The 18,032-nt window shown below is 39.2% G+C and overlaps 1 protein-coding gene across 5 annotated transcripts in view; it reads left to right on the top strand.

The window, feature by feature from the left end:
* Positions 1-18,032, top strand: part of SNCAIP (synuclein alpha interacting protein) — a 91,839-nt gene that overhangs the window by 24,121 nt on the left and 49,686 nt on the right. For all 5 annotated transcript variants that reach the window (XM_080573929.1, XM_080573926.1, XM_080573927.1 and 2 more), the window contains one exon: positions 12,065-12,167. In XM_080573929.1, coding sequence (XP_080430055.1) covers positions 12,111-12,167 — 57 coding nt within the window. In that variant the 5' untranslated portion in view covers positions 12,065-12,110. Of the gene's footprint in view, positions 1-12,064; positions 12,168-18,032 lie in introns of those variants that run through there.

Here is an 18,032-nt window from a genome sequence, read left to right as displayed (position 1 = left end):
GCCTTGAGCAGCCAGCTTTTTCAGGAGAATGCTGCGGGAAATGGTATCAAAAGCCTTACCGAAGTCTAGGTAGACCACATCTATAGCCTTTCCCTCATCCACTAAGCACATCACCTTGTCATAGAGGGAGATCAGGTTCGTCTAGCAGGATGTGCCTTTGATAAAGCCATGCTGACTGGGCCTGATCACCTGTTTGTCCTGTAGGTGCTGCGTAATGGTACTCAAGATAATCTGCTCCATGAGCTTTCCCAGCACCGAAGTCAGACTGACAGGACTGTAGTTTCCCAGACCCTCCTTCTGGCCCTTCTTATAGATTGGCATCACCTTAGCTAGCTGCCAGTCAACTGGGGCCTCCCCTGGTAGGCAGGACAGCTGATAAATGATACTGCCTTTTATTTAATTTCACACAAATTTATATACTAGCAAAATAATGGAAAATAAATGCTTAAAGGAAGAAGTAATTGTTAACAGAACAGCCTCCAATACTAATTTGTACATCTCTTCAGAGATCTGTTTGGAAGAATCTAGTGTTATGGCTCTGGAGAGGAGAGGGGTCCAAGAGTACTGGTCAATATAAAAGGATTACCTCCATGCTCAAGTAACATCCATCCCAACAAGCAGGAGTTCAGGAAAAGGTGGCAGGAGGCCTACACAGTGCATGGATGAACCAGGAGCTCCTGAGTGAATTCTGACATGACAAAGAAATGTACAGGAGGTGGAAGCAGGGGCAAATAACCCAGGAGAAATGCTGAGCTGCTGTCTGAAATTGCAGGGGTAGGGTTAGGAAAGCCAAGGCTGACTTGGGGTTAATCTGACAAACGATGTGAAAGGCAAGAAGAAAGGTTTCTGCAAAGAAATAAACAGCAAAAGGAAGGATAGGGAAAATGTGAGGCCATGTCTGAATGAGATGGAGAACTGGTGACAAGTGACATGGACAATGCCAAGGTACTCAGTGCCTTCTTTATCTCAGTCTTCACCACTCTGGCTGGCTGCAGGAATCCCTGGCTACAGAGACCAGAGTGAAAGTCTGGAGCAAGGAAGACTTGCCCTTGGTGGAGCAGGACCAGGTTAGGGAGCACTTAAACTGGAAACACATAAGCCTACAGAGTCCGATGGTTTGCACCAGTGAGTGCTGAGTGAACTGGTTGATCTCAGTGTGAGGCCACTCTCTATTATCTTTGAAAGGTTATGGCAGTTGAGAGAGGCTCCTGAAGACTGGAAGAGAGCAAATGTCACTCTTGTCTCCAGGAATGGCAACAAGGAAAATCTAGGAAGTGGTACTGGTCAGCCTCACCTCAACGACTAGGAAGTCAATGGAGAAAATCTTCCTGCAAAGCACTTCCAGAGAGATGAAGGACAAGCAGGTGATCTAGAGTAGTCAGCATGGATTTATGAAGGAGAAATCACGCTTATCAACCTGATAGTGTTGTCACCTACAGCGAGGGGACTGGTTTGTGGATGATGGGAGAGCAGTGGATGTTGTTTACTGAGGCTTATTGGCATTGTCTCCCATAACATCTGCACAGAAAAACTTACAGAGGGTGTGTTAAATAAGTGGACAGGCAAGTGGATTCAAAACTGGCTCAATGGCTTGGTCCAGAGGGTTGTGATCAGCTATGCAAAGTCTAGCTGGAGGCAAGTCATTATTGGTGTGTCATCAGGGCTAGTACTTGTGCTAGTACTAAGTTTGCAGATGGTAGAAACTAGGAAGAGTGAAAGACTCACTAGATGATTGTGCTGCTATTAAAAGGGACTAAGGGACTTGGGCGTACTTGAAGACAGAGCAGATAGGAATCTCCTGAAGTTCAGCAAACAGAAATGCAAAGTCCCACATCTTGGGAGGTATAACCCTATGCACCAGTACATGCTGTGAGCTGACCAGCAGGAAACAAGCTCTGCAGGGAAGGACCTTGTGGACACCAAGCTGGCCATGAGCCAGCAACATGCCCTTATGGGGGCAGAAGCCTTCTGAAATGCATTGGGACAACCATTACCAATAAGTCAGGAAAGGTGATCCTCTCTGCTCAGCCCTGGCAAAGCCACACCTGGGGTACTGGGTCCTATTCTAGTCTGCCCAGTGCAAGAAGAACACGGACTTCCTAGAACAAGTCTAGCACAGAAACAAAAAGACAATTAAGGGACTGGAGCCTCTTTCATATGAAGAGAGGCTGAGAGAGCTGGGACTGTTCAGCCTGCAGAAGAAAAGGTTCAGGAGAATCTTACCCACAGGTAAAAAAAAAAAAAAAAAAGGAAAAAAAATGGAACAACAGTGGAACATTTCATTTGAGAAAATCAAGTATATTTTATGGTGAAGAGGCTGATCTCTTTGTGAGGAAAAAGTGACCCTTTCCCTTTCATACTTGAATGATAAGAACTTCATACTTTGAGTAGAATACCTTTTTTTTTTTTTTTTAATAATATTATTTCATGTACCTCTACATGACTGGATTTTATATTTACAAGTAGATCATTTTAAGTTGATAGCAGTATTTCACCTCTAGCCTACATTTGATAACAAGTTCCCCATTCATCGATTAGAAACGCTTCAGCATTTTAGAGTCATGCTGTCACAAAATGTTTAGTTGAAAGACCCTCGAGAGAAGTTTTGAGAACGAGTCATAACTGAGGACAACATGAGGTTAAATATATATTCGTAGAACAGTTTAAAGGAAGAAGTAGAAGCTCATTACCATTTAAAGCCGCTTTCTAAACAAGTGAAGGGAACAGATGTTGTGCCCAAATAGGGTCAGTGACTGGCAGGAAGTAGTTTTCTGTAGCTTAGGTGAATGGAATGAAAGTAGCACTGCAAATAAGCTAGGTAGAACTACAAGATGATTTCTACACTTGACTAGTTTAATAGCCTTTGACAAAAAATTGACTGAGATGAATGAACAGTGCATTGTTTTGTTCTATCCCCCATCAGAGGTAAAATCTCATTCTTCCCCCCCCACCCCCCCCACTTATTAATATGGAGAATTACTAAGGAAGGAAGGAACATGATTATTAGTTATAATTACTTTGTGGTCCCTGTATGCAAAACATGTAACAGTATGTAACGGAGAGAGGAAAGTATGCTGCTGCAGTGTGCTCAGTAGAAATTATACCTCTGTGCTTGGCACATCTGTGAAAGCACTGCTTTTCTTACTAGCACAAGTCGTCAGGTGGATAAGTGGCAGAGCCAGGCCAAGTTCAATTTCTAGTGCAAAAGTTAAGGTTGTTAGAAGCTGAAGTAAATCACACCACCTGCATTTCTTGCAGATTGGCTTTGGACTGCATCAAAGGCAGCAACAGTACGTTCTAATCCAAATGCACTCGGAGTTCAGTACATCCATTGTCCTACTGTGGCCTTTGTTTTTACTTGATCACTGCTAACAGTGGCATTATAGAAATAAGTTATAGTAATGGACATGGAATAGTGTAGCATGTAATATTGCTGTGTGCTCTAGAGAGGTTTCTGTCTGGTCGTTCCCTCCCTTTGTACATACATGTACAGATGTCATATAAAGAGGTGAGTTGTTGGATCTAGTTTTGATCTGCATATCAGTGAATCTTAAAGACAATAGAGTTAGCTAGTGGGAAATATCTGAAGCAGTTGCCATATGAGCTAGAGTACAATGAAGTAAACATATTAATATTGAACAACTGCAGGATATCTCATATTACGAGTAAATAGGCTTGTAGTAGTTCAAAGGGGAAAAAAACCAACAACAATCAAATACGGCAAAATAACATCTCTTTTTAAAAAGATTAGTTGACCTCTTATTTATTTTGATCTTTCTATTAAGATTAAGCAGACAGTGCATTAGCTTTTGTACAGTGCTTGAATCACGTATGCTGTTTCAGTTTTAAAATAACAAATATTAATTTCCAACTCCAAAGGTTTCTTCTTCAAGGCTAATTGAAACAAACATACTTATTTTTCTAGGCCTCATTCCAGAAAACTCAAGTGCATGCATTCTTGCTTAATGCCTGGAGTCCATTTTTCTTTCTGCTTGAATCTTGAAGGAAATTTAAAACTGTACGGTGCAAAGGATGGTTTTATTATGAGAAATCTAGAGTGTTTCTTAGTGAAGAGATGCCTTCCAAGTTTTATTAGAGTACAAACAAAACTCTTCAGTAAGTCATGTTGCTCAGTAGCCTGAATATTGACCTCATATTTGTTAAACTGCTGTTTACTTTTTCGACACGCTGCAGATCCTGATACGTATGTGCCTGGTACAGTGCCAGTCATTGTAACCGTTAAAAATACTTGATGTTAAAATACCTCAAGTTGTGAAGAATTTTCTATTCAATTCATAAGAAGATAAAGCAAGTGAACCACACACTATTACCTGTCTTCACATGACTTCTTTAAAATAGGTTCCTCTGAAACTCCATAAAATGGCTTTATATGCATGGTTGGATAAATTTTGAGATCTAGAAGTCTGTTTACATTTGACTAGAAAAAAATACATTTGTTCTCATCTAAAATCTGTGCTGAATATGCATTGACTGCATTAGGAACAGGACTGGGCACAGTATCTGTGCCTCTTTAGGGCTGCGGGTGCATTGTTTCTGCATGTCTCGAATGCATGGTTTTTCTGAAGTTATATTTTAAAAATAGCATCTTTTGCTTGTTGGAAAATCATTGTACTTTGCTGCATTCCTTCTTCCTGTACTATCAGCGTAGCTTGTGCAATAATGGTACTTGCATGCTGATTAAAAGCAGTGCTTTTACTTTGACTTGCTGTAGAAGTACCATACTGTTATAAATTGCTCCTGTGAACTTTTAAACTCAGGAAAACTTCTGAATAAACGTGATAAGGGATAAGGTAATCCCAGCCTCAGAATTCATTCCTTCACTGAAATAAATCACATCATTTTCAGCCTCACTGTTAACTTCTCATTTTTCTTACAACAAGAAGTTCTTTAAAATTCATCTTTATTTTTTAAAATCTCCTCCTGCTCCTATTAAGCTTTCCCCTATATATCTTTTATATTTTAAAGTTGACTAGACATAAAATTTCCTTTGCATGATATATTTTTTCTTGGCTTACATAGAAGGAAGAAAAGTAAATAAAACAAACTAGTACAAAAGAGGTGCTCAGTCAGTGAGAGACAATCCAGACACTGAGCAGAACAAGTAATAGAAAAAATGTTATTTCACATAATTAGAAAGGAACACTTTGGGAGCCCTAGAAGGTTACAAAAAGTGGTTAACACTTCAGACTGCATTGTAGTGTCACAAACCTTTGAATGACTTAATAGTGTTAACAGTCTAACCATGCCAAGTTGTCATTTTATTTCAATGCATGAACCTGAAGTGATACCTTCAGAAACAAATAAATCCCTGTTTGTGCTACAGTGTTTCCCTTTACATTCTTAAGTCTGCTTGAATTTTTACTGATCATATTCAAGTAATTTCCCCCTTAGTGTTATTGAAGAGAATGTTGATATAAATGAGGGGTTTTCTAAAAGTGCATGTTTGTATAGTATTTAAGGTTTTGCTCACACATGTGACATAAAGATGAAGCTGCAAGCTTTTCGTGTCTTTGATGCTTTCCTCTTACGTTCTGCGTTTATTACCTGCAGAGGTGCCATCTGTATTTAGTGAATAATGATTTTCAGTTGTTCTGGGGAGCTCCTACACAACTTCATATAGAACCTCCGCCAAAGTCCATTGCACTGTGTTTGCATCATGTTCTTTATCTAATTGAATTACTCTTGTACTGAGGGGCTCTGTTAATTGACAAGGACACAGACTATGCAAAAAGCCAGACAGACACAGAGAGATAGACCCAATACCTGTCCCAAAGAGCATATAGTCTTTAACATAAGACAGCACACAGCAGACAACAGTAGCATAAAGCAGTAAGACAGGTGTGATGGCTGGAGAGGCAGTGGTCTCAGCCAAGACTAGCTGTGCTAGGACTCAACGACCAAGCTTTTTTGCTTTCATTCAGTAGTGCAGCTCCCATGTTCCTTAATTATGGCGGTGCTTCTAAATGTGTTATAGTGCTTTCCTTGTGCTTTGTAGTAAAATAGCTAATACAAGGCCAAATTCATTTGGGTAGAACTTCACTGTTACAGTGAAATACAAAGGTGGAGGAACTGAATTCAAAGTTCTTGGTATTTTCTACTGCTGAAAGATGATGTGCTTTCCTGAACTGTGGGTTTTAATTGGGTGCTAAGCTTTTCACTGTCATTCAACATAATGCAAATTTACACCATTCTACTTGTTTGACAGTGAAAAAAAATATTTTTTTCCTGTCTTTTTTTTTTTAAGTTCTCCTGACATTTCTTAATGCTCGAGAATAAAATTCAGACAGTTAACAGATTTCGAGTGTTATTTGAAACATGTATTGTGTCCTTATTTTAAACATGTAAAGCCTTCATTTTCCTGCCCATGAAGCTTGTTCATCTTGAGCTACTATAGCATCTGATGCTTATGAAAGGGCAATATGTTTATTTCTTTATCTCAAACATATAATTGTAAAATGTAACAGTATCCCCTAATTAAAAAGCAACCATCATGGCATTCTGAGATTTAAAGTTGTAAGTCTTTAATATTAACTGTGCTTAAGGAAACAGCCTTTTCCAACCACTATAGAAGTATTTACATCTGATTTACTTTACATTTGATTGAAAATTTAAGTAAATCCCCAAATATTTTGGTATAGTTGTCCTGAGATGTGGAAAATAAAATCCCAAGTGGCATTCAGCAGGATTTCTTGGTTACAGCTGAAGTAGACATTTAATCGACAGCAAATCTTTATTGCTATTTGTTCCTGCTATTTATATATCCACAAATAATTAAAATGATACATTCTCAGTTACCAGTGATCAGTTGTTTTGTTTTGGTTCAATAAAAGACATTTCCCTTGTGCACCCTCTTGGATTTAGTCTTTCACGAGCAACACTGAGACTGTTCTTGGCTGAGGTGCTGGTTCAGATTCCTTTCAGAAGCTACTGAATTCACTACAACCTTGTTACTCCACAGTTTTGCATTGAACAAACAGAAGAAGAAACTGAACCTGATGCTTATTTACTTTCTGCCTCCATACCAGTGTTTTCATTCACTCACAGTTAACTGACAATCAGGCAAATTTTCATTTGTTAAATGAACATCATTTCATTGATGTTAACTGACAATCAGGCAAACTGACAAATCAGGTGTGTTGATCTGCTCGAGGGCAGGAAGGCTCTGCAGGAGGATCTGGATAGGCTGGAGCGATGGGCTGAGGCCAACTGTATGAAGTTCAACAAGGCCAAGTGCTGGGTCCTGCACCTGGGGCGCAACAACCCCAAGCAGAGCTACAGGCTGGGAGATGAGTGGTTGGAAAACTGCCTGGCAGAGAAGGACCTGGGAGTACTGGTTGATAGTCGGCTGAATATGAGCCAGCAGTGTGCTCAGGTGGCCAAGAAGGCCAACAGCATCCTGACTTGCATAAGAAGCAGTGTGGCCAGCAGGTCTAGGGAGGTGATCGTCCCCCTGTACTCGGCTCTGGTGAGGCCGCACCTTGAGTACTGTGTTCAGTTTTGGGCCCCTCACTACAAGAAGGACATGGAGGTGCTCGAGAGAGTCCAGAGAAGGGCAACGAAGCTGGTGAGGGGTCTGGAGAACAAGTCTTATGAGGAGTGGCTGAGGAAACTGGGGTTGTTTAGCCTCGAGAAGAGGAGGCTCAGGGGAGACCTCATCAGTCTCTGCAGGTACCTTAAAGGAGGCTGTAGAGAGGTGAGGGTTGGTCTATTCTCCCACGTGCCTGGTGACAGGATGAGGGGGAATGGGCTAAAGTTGCGCCAGGGGAGGTTTAGGTTGGATGTTAGGAAGTACTTCTTTACTGAAAGGGTTGTTAGGCATTGGAATGGACTGCCCAGGGAGGTGGTTGAGTCACCATCCCTGGAGGTCTTTAAAAGACGTTTAGATGTAGCCCTTAGTGGTATGGTTTAGTGTAGGACTTGTTAGTGTTAGGGCTGAGGTTGGACTAGATGATCTTGGAGGTCTCTTCCAACCTAGACGATTCTGTGATTCTGTGTGAAATGTTCATCTGTGTAGCCTTATTCTTGCTTGATGTGTATGAGCATGGGTAAGACAATGGCCATTGACTTTACACTGCAAAATCAGTGGCAGGACTGGCTTTTAAAGCATTCCCAGTGTTCCCACATTGAGTCTTCTTCATCCTCGTGTGGCAGTCCATACCAGTCCCTTGGGACTGCTGTTGGTGTGGCTGTTTTCTGAGTCTGTGAGGTGAGACAAATCCAAGACTTGATCTAGGTTCAAAAAGAAATGCGAACAATGTAAATTTTTCTCCTGTTGGCAATGCCTGCCATCAGCGTAGAGTGGAGTTTTAGTGTTCACAGAAAATTATCAGATTTGTTTCCATTATCTAATACGTCATTGCTTTTTTTGTTTTGTTTTGTTTCATTTTTACTGTGAATTGCTTTCTTTGTCTGTTTTATTTACTTATTTGTTTATTTATTTATTTATTTATTTAATTTATTTTCCTGATTCACCTAATTGTATTGAATGTTTGTAACAGGATTTGGGTTCAGACAAATAATTTTAGCATAGAAGGACAACATCTGAGGAAATCCTCTGTTTTGGAAAAACAGTGACAATTGTTGTTTGAAAAGGAGAAGGATGGTGTTTTTTCTATTTTGTTCTATTTTGCAACTTAATCACTGTTCAGTATCTGTTGCAATGCAACATATGCAAGATATTATTATGCCAATACTACTATTGCCACATTTCTGTGTGGTAATTTTCAGCTTTATGACTTCTCCTAATGGAAATGTGTCATGCAACAATAAAAACACTTTTTGTTGAGTACCTGTAGATGATGTTTTATGCAGTTTTCTCCTATTTGCTTTGAATTCTTTGGGCAGACAGGATTTCTTTTACTTGTATAAGTGTGTATGTATATGTGTGTCTCTCTCTGCAAGCCAAATTGCCAGACAGGAAATGCCTTTTGGGGGTTAAACTTTTATAAAATGTTTAATGTACAGCTTCCAAAATACAATTAGGAAAATTGATTTGGAAATAAATTATTCATCTATAGTCATCCATTGTTGGCAGTTGCAACTTTGATTGTAATTATTTTTACCTTGAATTTCACCAGTTTGCTTATTGTCTGCTTGTGAATGCTATTCAAATTGTGTATACCTCTGATGATATGCTGGATTCAGCCATGGCAAAGGTCTCAAAACGGTCACAACCCTGGGTACTGTCCTTACCATATGGTTTGCATTATATATGGTGTAGTTCCACCCTGTGAAATTGTTTCAGAAAGTGCACCTCCTGAATAACACTGTAGGTACTGTCATGGAAAATCTTATTTAGTAATAGTATTTGTTCACTGAGTTGATGTCCAGTTTCACTGCATTGAGAAAAACCTGAAAATCTGTAATTATAGCAAACGAGCATAAGTTTTGTACCCTTTCTTTACACATAACCAAGCACCATCTTCAGAAAGAGAATCTTTCAATAGAGAAAATCTGCTTGTTTTGGTTACTGACTTTCTCTTCAACCCTTTTGTGTCTCATAGTCTTTTTCTTTTGAGGAGACAGAAGACACTATTTGGGCAAAATAATGTTACAAGACTGTGGACAGACATGATGAGGTTTATACATCTCCAGCTGAAATACAGCCTTTTCATCAGCACATATGGAGGCAGTATTTTTTTTTCCTCTATGGCTTCTTGCAATTTAGAATTTAAAAATTTCCAAAGGATGAGATCTTTTCATTTGAGAGTCTGGAGATATGTGGTAACCAGGATTATAGTTCTTTTGTCAGTTATATTTTTTTCTTATTTGGGCTGGTATGATTTTCCAAAATAAATCAGTTTTAATAGCAAAAAAAACCCCACAATGTTGAGGTTACACATTAGGATGGTTTATTATGTGGCGTGTTTAGAGTTGCTTTATTTATCTCTTCCATTATTTTTTAAACATACTGGGATTTTATTTTTTTTAAAATCCATTTAATATTAGTGAAAACTTGCAACTTTGTTCTGTGCTCCATACCACATCATTGTAGCCTTGTTCCATACTAATTGTTTTGCCTCATTTCTTTGTCTTCTTCTGCCCTATTACAGTATAAAGGAGATTCTAGTAGCTCCACAGAAGCTATTTTGGCTCTTAAATTGCTCACTCTAAAAATGGTTGACAGTGGAGATTTTGCATCATTTGGCCAAATATAAACTGTACCTATGCAACAGTGATCACCAAGTGTCCATATATATATACAAACAATACAGAAATTGGTTTTTCTGGGGTCTTGCACTTGTAAAAGCAACTTGGTTGTTAGTGTCATGATGGTATAGGTGACAGAGCACTTTGCCACAAGTAAGCTCTAATGTTGCCCAAATACAACATGCTAAAGCACAAACCTTAAAAAAAGAAGTATTCTGAAATTCTATGCTTCTGTTAAGAAAGCAAAATTGGTAATGAGAAGAATAATCTGTAGACTTGAATGTTACCCTTATTCACAGATAATTCCTTTCATTGCAAGGATTTTATCTGATTTTAGTGATTCCCTCCAAGAATAAACTGAGTATTTAGGAAGTTTGAAAAATGAACACTTTCTGATTAGTTTTACTTTATAGCTCCATTTTCTTACATAAATTTGTAATGAGGGCTTTGTATTGTGCTTACCTTTTTGTAGCTATCTCATTTCCCTTGCTTCACTCAAGGCTAATAGCCAGAGTGAGAGACAAAAATAGGTAGCTGAAGTTGTTCTTTCACAATTATAAAATTATACTGAATACATTGCCTTCAGTAGTTCAGTGAAAAATAATAAAAAAAAAGTTTTCCAGCTCTTTCAGCTTAAAACTATAAATGTGCTTCTTGGTTCTTCTTTCAATAACTTTTCAACAACACCTGTCTTAGGATCAGCTTTGTGCTTGTCTGGGTTGTTATCAAGGAGAAGGAGACTCATGATTAAGATTTTGTCTGCCAGTAAGTTTAGCACCTGCGGAAAAGTGGACAGTCTTACCCACATGTAAGTGACTCATACAATGATTTTATTTAGACCTACACAGCTGACTTGTCATTATTCATAAATGTATTTCTTGGCAATTGCCATATGGATAATCTGGGCTTACATTTTTTTTTCTTCCTTCAGGCATTTCCTTTTGTTATGTACAAGTGCTAGCAGGATTAATTTCCTTCCATAATAATACTTAACGCTTATGTAGTGTCTCACATCATGTAAAAGAGATCATCACTTTTTTTCAGCTTCTTCTAAAATAGCTTCCTCTTCCACTTTTATTTCTGTTATACTTGTCTTTATTGACAATGCAAGACTTCATTCTACTTGGGATTAAAAAGGTTATGAGTGTTTTATCTTTGATCTTCTGAATGTTTAAGCTGTGATTTGTTCATAAATATGTATTGAATTTTCCAACCAAATTTCTTGTTTTGGAAGAGAATTTTTGCTTCCTTTTCCCCTTGCTGTGAGAAAATGTTGAGGAGCCCTGAAAATCAGTGCACATAGATATACTTCTGCTTTTGCCTTGGTTATTGTTCAGGAGGAAGTGATGTTTCAGACTGAGGACAGATAAACTACCAATTTGTAAAGCACTGTCTGCATTGTGTGTCTGTATGGAGAAGTGGAGATAAGGTGTGATAGGATTGTGGTTTCTGTGCGCAGCATGCTGCTCAGTTCTTTTCTGCCTTCTTGAGCAGAGGAAAATTGTAGTAGCAGAAGTTGTTGTGTTCTGGCCAGTAAGGTAATATCATCCTTAAGAGAAGATAGGTCATTAAGGTCTGTGGTTAAAGGGTGGTGAGGGTGCTCAACAGCTTAGGTGTTTATGCTTATATTGAACTTCTAGGAAGACAGAGTGATGCTGGATAAAGTATTTATGACTTCCATATCAAGTAGCACTTAGCTATCCTTTCTAAAAAATCAAATGACTTCTACATGATACGCGGACTAGAGTTGAAAAAATGTTTAGCTTTTAGTATTAATTTATGGAAGACTTGTCCATGCACCCTATATGTTTTCAACAGTCTAGTAACTATATTAAACTATTTCTGTGTGTTTTTGACTATTTAGTAGACAATCTATTTTTCTTTTCTTAACTAGGTCTTTACTACTACGCTGAGGCACGCAAAATGTCCATAGAAGAATAATGGAAGCCCCTGAATACCTTGATTTGGATGAAATAGATTTTACTGATGATATATCAGTAAGTACATGCCTTTTTATTTATTTATATTTAAAATTTAATATAAATTGAGAGATTTTTAGATATCTCAGTCCTGATATAACAAACAAAACTATTGTTGCAAGTCACATTTGCTTATACTTCATACATGGGAATGTTTAAACAGGTTGATTTTTGAATAAAATAAGGTATTTTGTAAGGAAAATCTCTAATCAGCTTAAGGCCCTCTCCTTGAGGTGGTAAAAATGATTTGCAAGTCAAATGAATAAATGAGTTTTATTTCTGGGTTGCTTATGTACTCTAATTGTCTTGAATGAATTACATGCTAAGGCTAGCCATAGACACCAAAATGATGTTTTATTTATTTATTTTTTAATAAAATACATTTCATTTGAAAAAACAAAACAAAATAAACAAACAAACAAAAACTCCTACCTCTGACCTGTGAATTGCTCCTTCTTCATGTGAGTTGTTTTTTTGCCCTTACTGACAGAAGCCAGCTCCAGTCCAGCAAGATTTTATCAGTAAGAGTAATACAGCTTCTTGTGACATGGGAGAGTGCAGGAAGAGGCAGAAAGACTTCCATGGATTTGAAGTACTGATCTTTAATGTCACACCTAAAATAACTTCAACTGTAATTGCAAGCAAAAAGGCTGTTGTTCTAAATTATATTGTTAGGGGTTCTTACAGAGAGCACTGATACAGTGTATTCTGTTACTCATAATAATGTTGCTCCTGCCAATATTCCTGCTTTTTTGAGTTGCCAGTATGCTGAATATCTGATAAACAAAGGACTTGAATACACAAATTAAATCCACCATAAGAAGAATTTATTAATTCAGTTTTCAGGTCAAAGAAAGTATGCTCCTATCTCCTTCAACATTCTTCATAAACTTAGTTTGGGATAGTGTTGTTGTGTTTTGTTTGAATTGTTGTTGTTTTTTAAAACAAAACAAAGAAAAGGCCTGTTTTTTTCCTTTAGTATTGGGGACTCTTGATTCATTTTAAAACATTCCAGATGCTTTATTCACAGACAGATTCCTTTTGGAGAGGATTTTACTTTTACCTATTGTAACATTGAAATTTATTAAAGAGGAATATGGCAAATGCCCAAAATATTACAAGACAATAAGCCAGTCTCGAAAGAATACCTTATTCAGGGCAACTTTCTTTTTATTACTGTTATATAGTAGATCATGTCCTGGTATCTGTTTCTATGCTCAGTTTTGCAGAACTGTAAAGCATAATAGATGTAACCTCTCCATGTCTCTCCCGTTGTGACTGTTGCTGCATACTGCTGGGTTAGGTTACTCACTTTTCCACTGAACAGCTCAGGCTGCCTGCTTTAATACACTGTTCTTTCATTGGATGCTGAACAATGAATTAAAAAACAGCACAAATTGTAGAGGTAGTGGTGTTATTCCCACTTCAGCAGGTAAAGGAATAAAGGATTTGTTGCCAGGAGCCGGATTAATAAGAGAATTCCTGGTTATTGTAGTGCTCTACTTGCCTGTTACTGTGTACAATTTAGAGATACCTGACCTTCACACTTTACCATTAGCCTGCCATGGAAATAGCAGCTGCACAGCACTGGAGTTAGCAATTTAAATTGCTCCTTTTAGCCCTCTGGTTTTAATCCAGTGCAGAAAATACTGGCTAAAAATAAGGGCAGCAAGAAGGCTGTTAAATGATGCACTTGTAAAAGTACCTGAGTTAGAAAGCCACTGTGTTAGCGAAGGACCTTGTAGACCATTTCAGCAAAAACAATCAGAATGTAATGGGCATAGAAAATGGACTAGGATTTGTTTTAAAAGGCAAATGGACTTGTAAGTGTTCTTGCTTTGTTTTTTGATTAACATTGTAAGTAAGTAAATGAAACTACATTTATCCAAAATAACATGTTTCTTTGGAAAACTAAGATGATAACATTTGCAGATCCACCTGGTATAGTATATTTGAGTGTAATTTAGACAACAGAATAGTTTTATGGGACTCTAGCTTACATTAAACAAAAATAATATTCTGTTCACAGTGACATTAAAAAACAAACTTACTATTTTCATTTATTACTTCATGAATAACTATTCAGAAAAAAAAGAAAAAAAAAAGCTAAGACCTTTGTTGCATTAAATGACAGTATGTTTTAAACTTTCCCTTTTTCCCTTTACTACTCCTGATTTTCCCCATAAATTTATCCCTGCTTCTAGGTTGTATACCATTGTTATGGCTACTTGAAGTTTTCCTCATCCTTTAATTAAAAGGCAGAATTTCTATTGCACTGGCAAATTAAGCAAATTGAAACTATAATAATAATTTATTTGTTTACAGAAATAATACCAAATGACTATACACAATATATATAAACCATATCTCCTGCTGCTAGATATTTGTAAGCTAACTGAAGCTCAGTTTGTAGATCATTCAAATAGCTTTGTAAGAAAAAAAGCCTTGCTCTGTGGAGCCAATGCAGGACTGGGTCTAAAGTTTGTGAAATGTGAAAGCAGCAAAAACAGTGAATGGGTTAAAACACAATGAAGAAGCTGCTTAGTAGCCAAATATTTCAAAATACTTTAAAAAACAACTTCACGTCCATCATCACTTGGCAGGGCATCGGTAGTCAGGATTATGGCCTATCTCCTGACCCCCCACTTACCAGGTGCAGGACACCTCCTGAGCTTGCTGTAGCCCCACCTTGGCTATGGACAGAGTTGGTGCACCTCTCGGGCTTCCACAGATGAGCAAATGAGGCACAGCCAGACTTTCTCTACCCAGCAATCAGGACTTCAGGGCTCAGCATGGAGAGTCCTACACAGCTGTGCAGAGACAGTCACTAGTCACTGACTGCAATGGCTTGATTTGTTTCCCACCCATGTGATTAACACCTACATAACTGTCTTTTTTCCGCTCTCTCCCTTCTCAGAATTTAAAAAATGCAGATAGCAACTAAAATATACTTAGAAGATATTAGATTCAGACAGACATTTTGTACCTTTAACAGAATTAGTGTCAATATAGGTATCCTTTGAAACTAAAGCAAGAATAGCATTAAATGTGTATATAAAATTGTATAAACAATGCATAGCCCAAATAACCGAACTGGTATTCTGAAGATGCTGATCGCAGACATTAAGTAATAAACTTTTTGCAGGGGACAGACCAACTACTCTTGCCTCACTTGTTCTTGATGTAGCTAGCTGCTCCCAAATAAGCATCTAGGACAAAAGGTAGCATTACAGAGTTATAAATGATTAAGCAAAAGTAATATAAAGATATTAACTTAAGGGGATTTGAATATTAATCATAGAATCAATTAGGTTGGAAAATACCTCTAGGATCATCTATCTCAACCATTGACCTAGCACTACCAAGTCCACCACTAAACCATGCTACTAAGCTCTACATCTGCACGTTTCTTGAATACCTTCATGTATGGTGACTCAACCACTTCCATGGTCAGCCTGTTCCAGTGCTGCAAAACACTTTCGTTAAATACATTTCTCCTAACATCCAAACTAACCCTCCCCTGGTGCAACTTGAGTTCATTTCCCTTCGTCTTATCACTTGGTGCTTGGGAGAAGAGCCCGATCCCCACCCCACTATAGCCTTCTTTAAGGTTGTTGTAGAGCGCGATAAGGTTTCCCCTGAGCTTCCTTTTCTCCATACCAAACAACCCCGGTTCCCTCAGCCACTCCTCATTAGATTTGTTCTGTAGACCCTTCACTGGCTTTGTTTGCTCATCTTTGGACATGCTTCAGCACCTCGATGTCCTTCTTGTAGTGGGAAGCCCCAAACTGAACACAGTGTTCAAGGTGCAGCCTCAACAGAGGGCAATCACTTCCCTAGTAATGAAGTGCTTTATTTTCCACTATAGCAAATAAACTGACATGAGGCTATTGGATGGCATACAGCAGTAACAACACCTGGGAACGTTATGAAGAAGGAGGGTGTCTGTTTTCTCTATCTAAACAAAAACAAGGAGCTGTGAATTTCAGATGAGGACATAATCACAAGGGTCTTGATCCAGTGGAGGTAAATTAGATGAGCTTGGGTACTGACTCCAGCTGAACCAGGACATAGCGCTTAGTATTTTGGGGTTGTCATTGTTCTGATGACATGGTCTGAGAGTCATGCTAGCTGTCCAACTTTGCCATTTGACGCTGTTTCAGGAAATATTAAAGGTGATCTTGACAACAGAAACTTAAAATGTCATTTTCACTTTTTTTTTAACTCTCATACATACATTTCTGTGCCACAATTCGTGATCCGGTATTTCTTCTTTCTGCTGCTTCACAGGTATAAGTGAGTCTGCAAGTGGCATACAAGTTGCACAGCCAGAACAGCCTTGCTAGAGATTGAAGTTTTCTTTCTCATGTCTTGTGTTAAAATTCTTTGCATTAAAATTTGAGAACCAAGTGAAATGTAAAATGTTGACATTTTCCATTCATTCAAATTCTGTAGCCCAGTTTTACGTGACTTATAAATGTTTGTATGACAAGGGAGGTTCTGTTTTCCCCTGAATTGGTAGTGTCTGTTGAAGAAAATTGGGAATATGGGAATATCTTACATTTACACGGAATAGTTGTTACTGCCTCTTGACTTTTATTTCCTGTTAATACTTTTCCTCCATCTTGCAAAGTTATTAAGGGTTTTCTAAAATTAACTATGTCAGGTTGGCCATAGGAATGCCTTAAAAGCAGGGGAAGAACAAACAACCTTCACACAGCAGTCAAAAAGACCATTACGTGCATTAACCTGGGAAGAAGCCTGTTACTGAATTTCACTGTGAACCACAACACACTTTTGTAAAATTGCAAAGAGCGCAGATACTTAAAGGCTGTGGATGTGGTTTACCTTGACCTCAGTAAGGCTTTTGACACCGTTCCCCACAACATTCTCCTCAAGAAACTGGCTGATCATGGCTTGGACTGGCGTACGCTTCGCTGGGTTAGAAACTGGCTGGATAGCCGGGCCCAGAGAGTTGTGGTGAATGGAGTCAAATCTGGTTGGAGGCCGGTCACTAGTGGTGTCCCCCAGGGCTCGGTACTGGGGCCGGCCCTCTTTAATATCTTTATTGATGATCTGGATGAGGGCGTCCAGTGCACCCTCAGTAAGTTTGCAGATGACACCAAGTTAGGTACATGTGTCGATCTGCTCGAGGGAAGGAAGGCTCTGCAGGAGGATCTGGGTAGGCTGGAGCGATGGGCTGAGGTCAACTGTATGAAGTTCAACAAGGCCAAGTGCCGGGTCCTGCATCTGGGGCGCAACAACCCCAAGCAGAGCTACAGGCTGGGAGATGAGTGGCTGGAAAGCTGCCTGGCCGAGAAGGACCTGGGAGTATTGGTTGATAGTCGGCTGAATATGAGCCAGCAGTGTGCTCAGGTGGCCAAGAAGGCCAACAGCATCCTGGCCTGTATAAGAAGCAGTGTGGCCAGCAGGTCTAGGGAAGTGATTGTCCCCCTGTACTCGGCTCTGGTGAGGCCGCACCTCGAGTACTGTGTTCAGTTTTGGGCCCCTCGCTACAGGAAGGACATGGACGTGCTCGAGCGAGTCCAGAGAAGGGCAACGAAGCTGGTGAGGGGTCTGGAGAACAAGTCTTACAAGGAGCGGCTGAGGGAGCTGGGATTGTTCAGCCTGGAGAAGAGGAGGCTCAGGGGCGACCTTATCGCTCTCTACAGTTACCTTAAAGGAGGCTGTAGAGAGGTGGGGGTTGGTCTGTTCTCCCACGTGCCTGGTGACAGGACGAGGGGGAATGGGCGAAAGTTGCGACAGGGGAGTTTTAGGTTGGATGTTAGGAAGTACTTCTTTACGAAAGGGTTGTTAGGCATTGGAATGGACTGCCCAGGGAGGTGGTGGAGTCACCATCCCTGGAGGTCTTTAAAAGACGTT

This window comes from Anser brachyrhynchus, assembly GCF_964034855.1.
Source record: "Anser brachyrhynchus genome assembly, chromosome: Z".
Classification (NCBI taxonomy): Eukaryota; Metazoa; Chordata; class Aves; order Anseriformes; family Anatidae; genus Anser; species Anser brachyrhynchus.
This window is presented reverse-complemented; position numbering and strand designations above follow the sequence as displayed.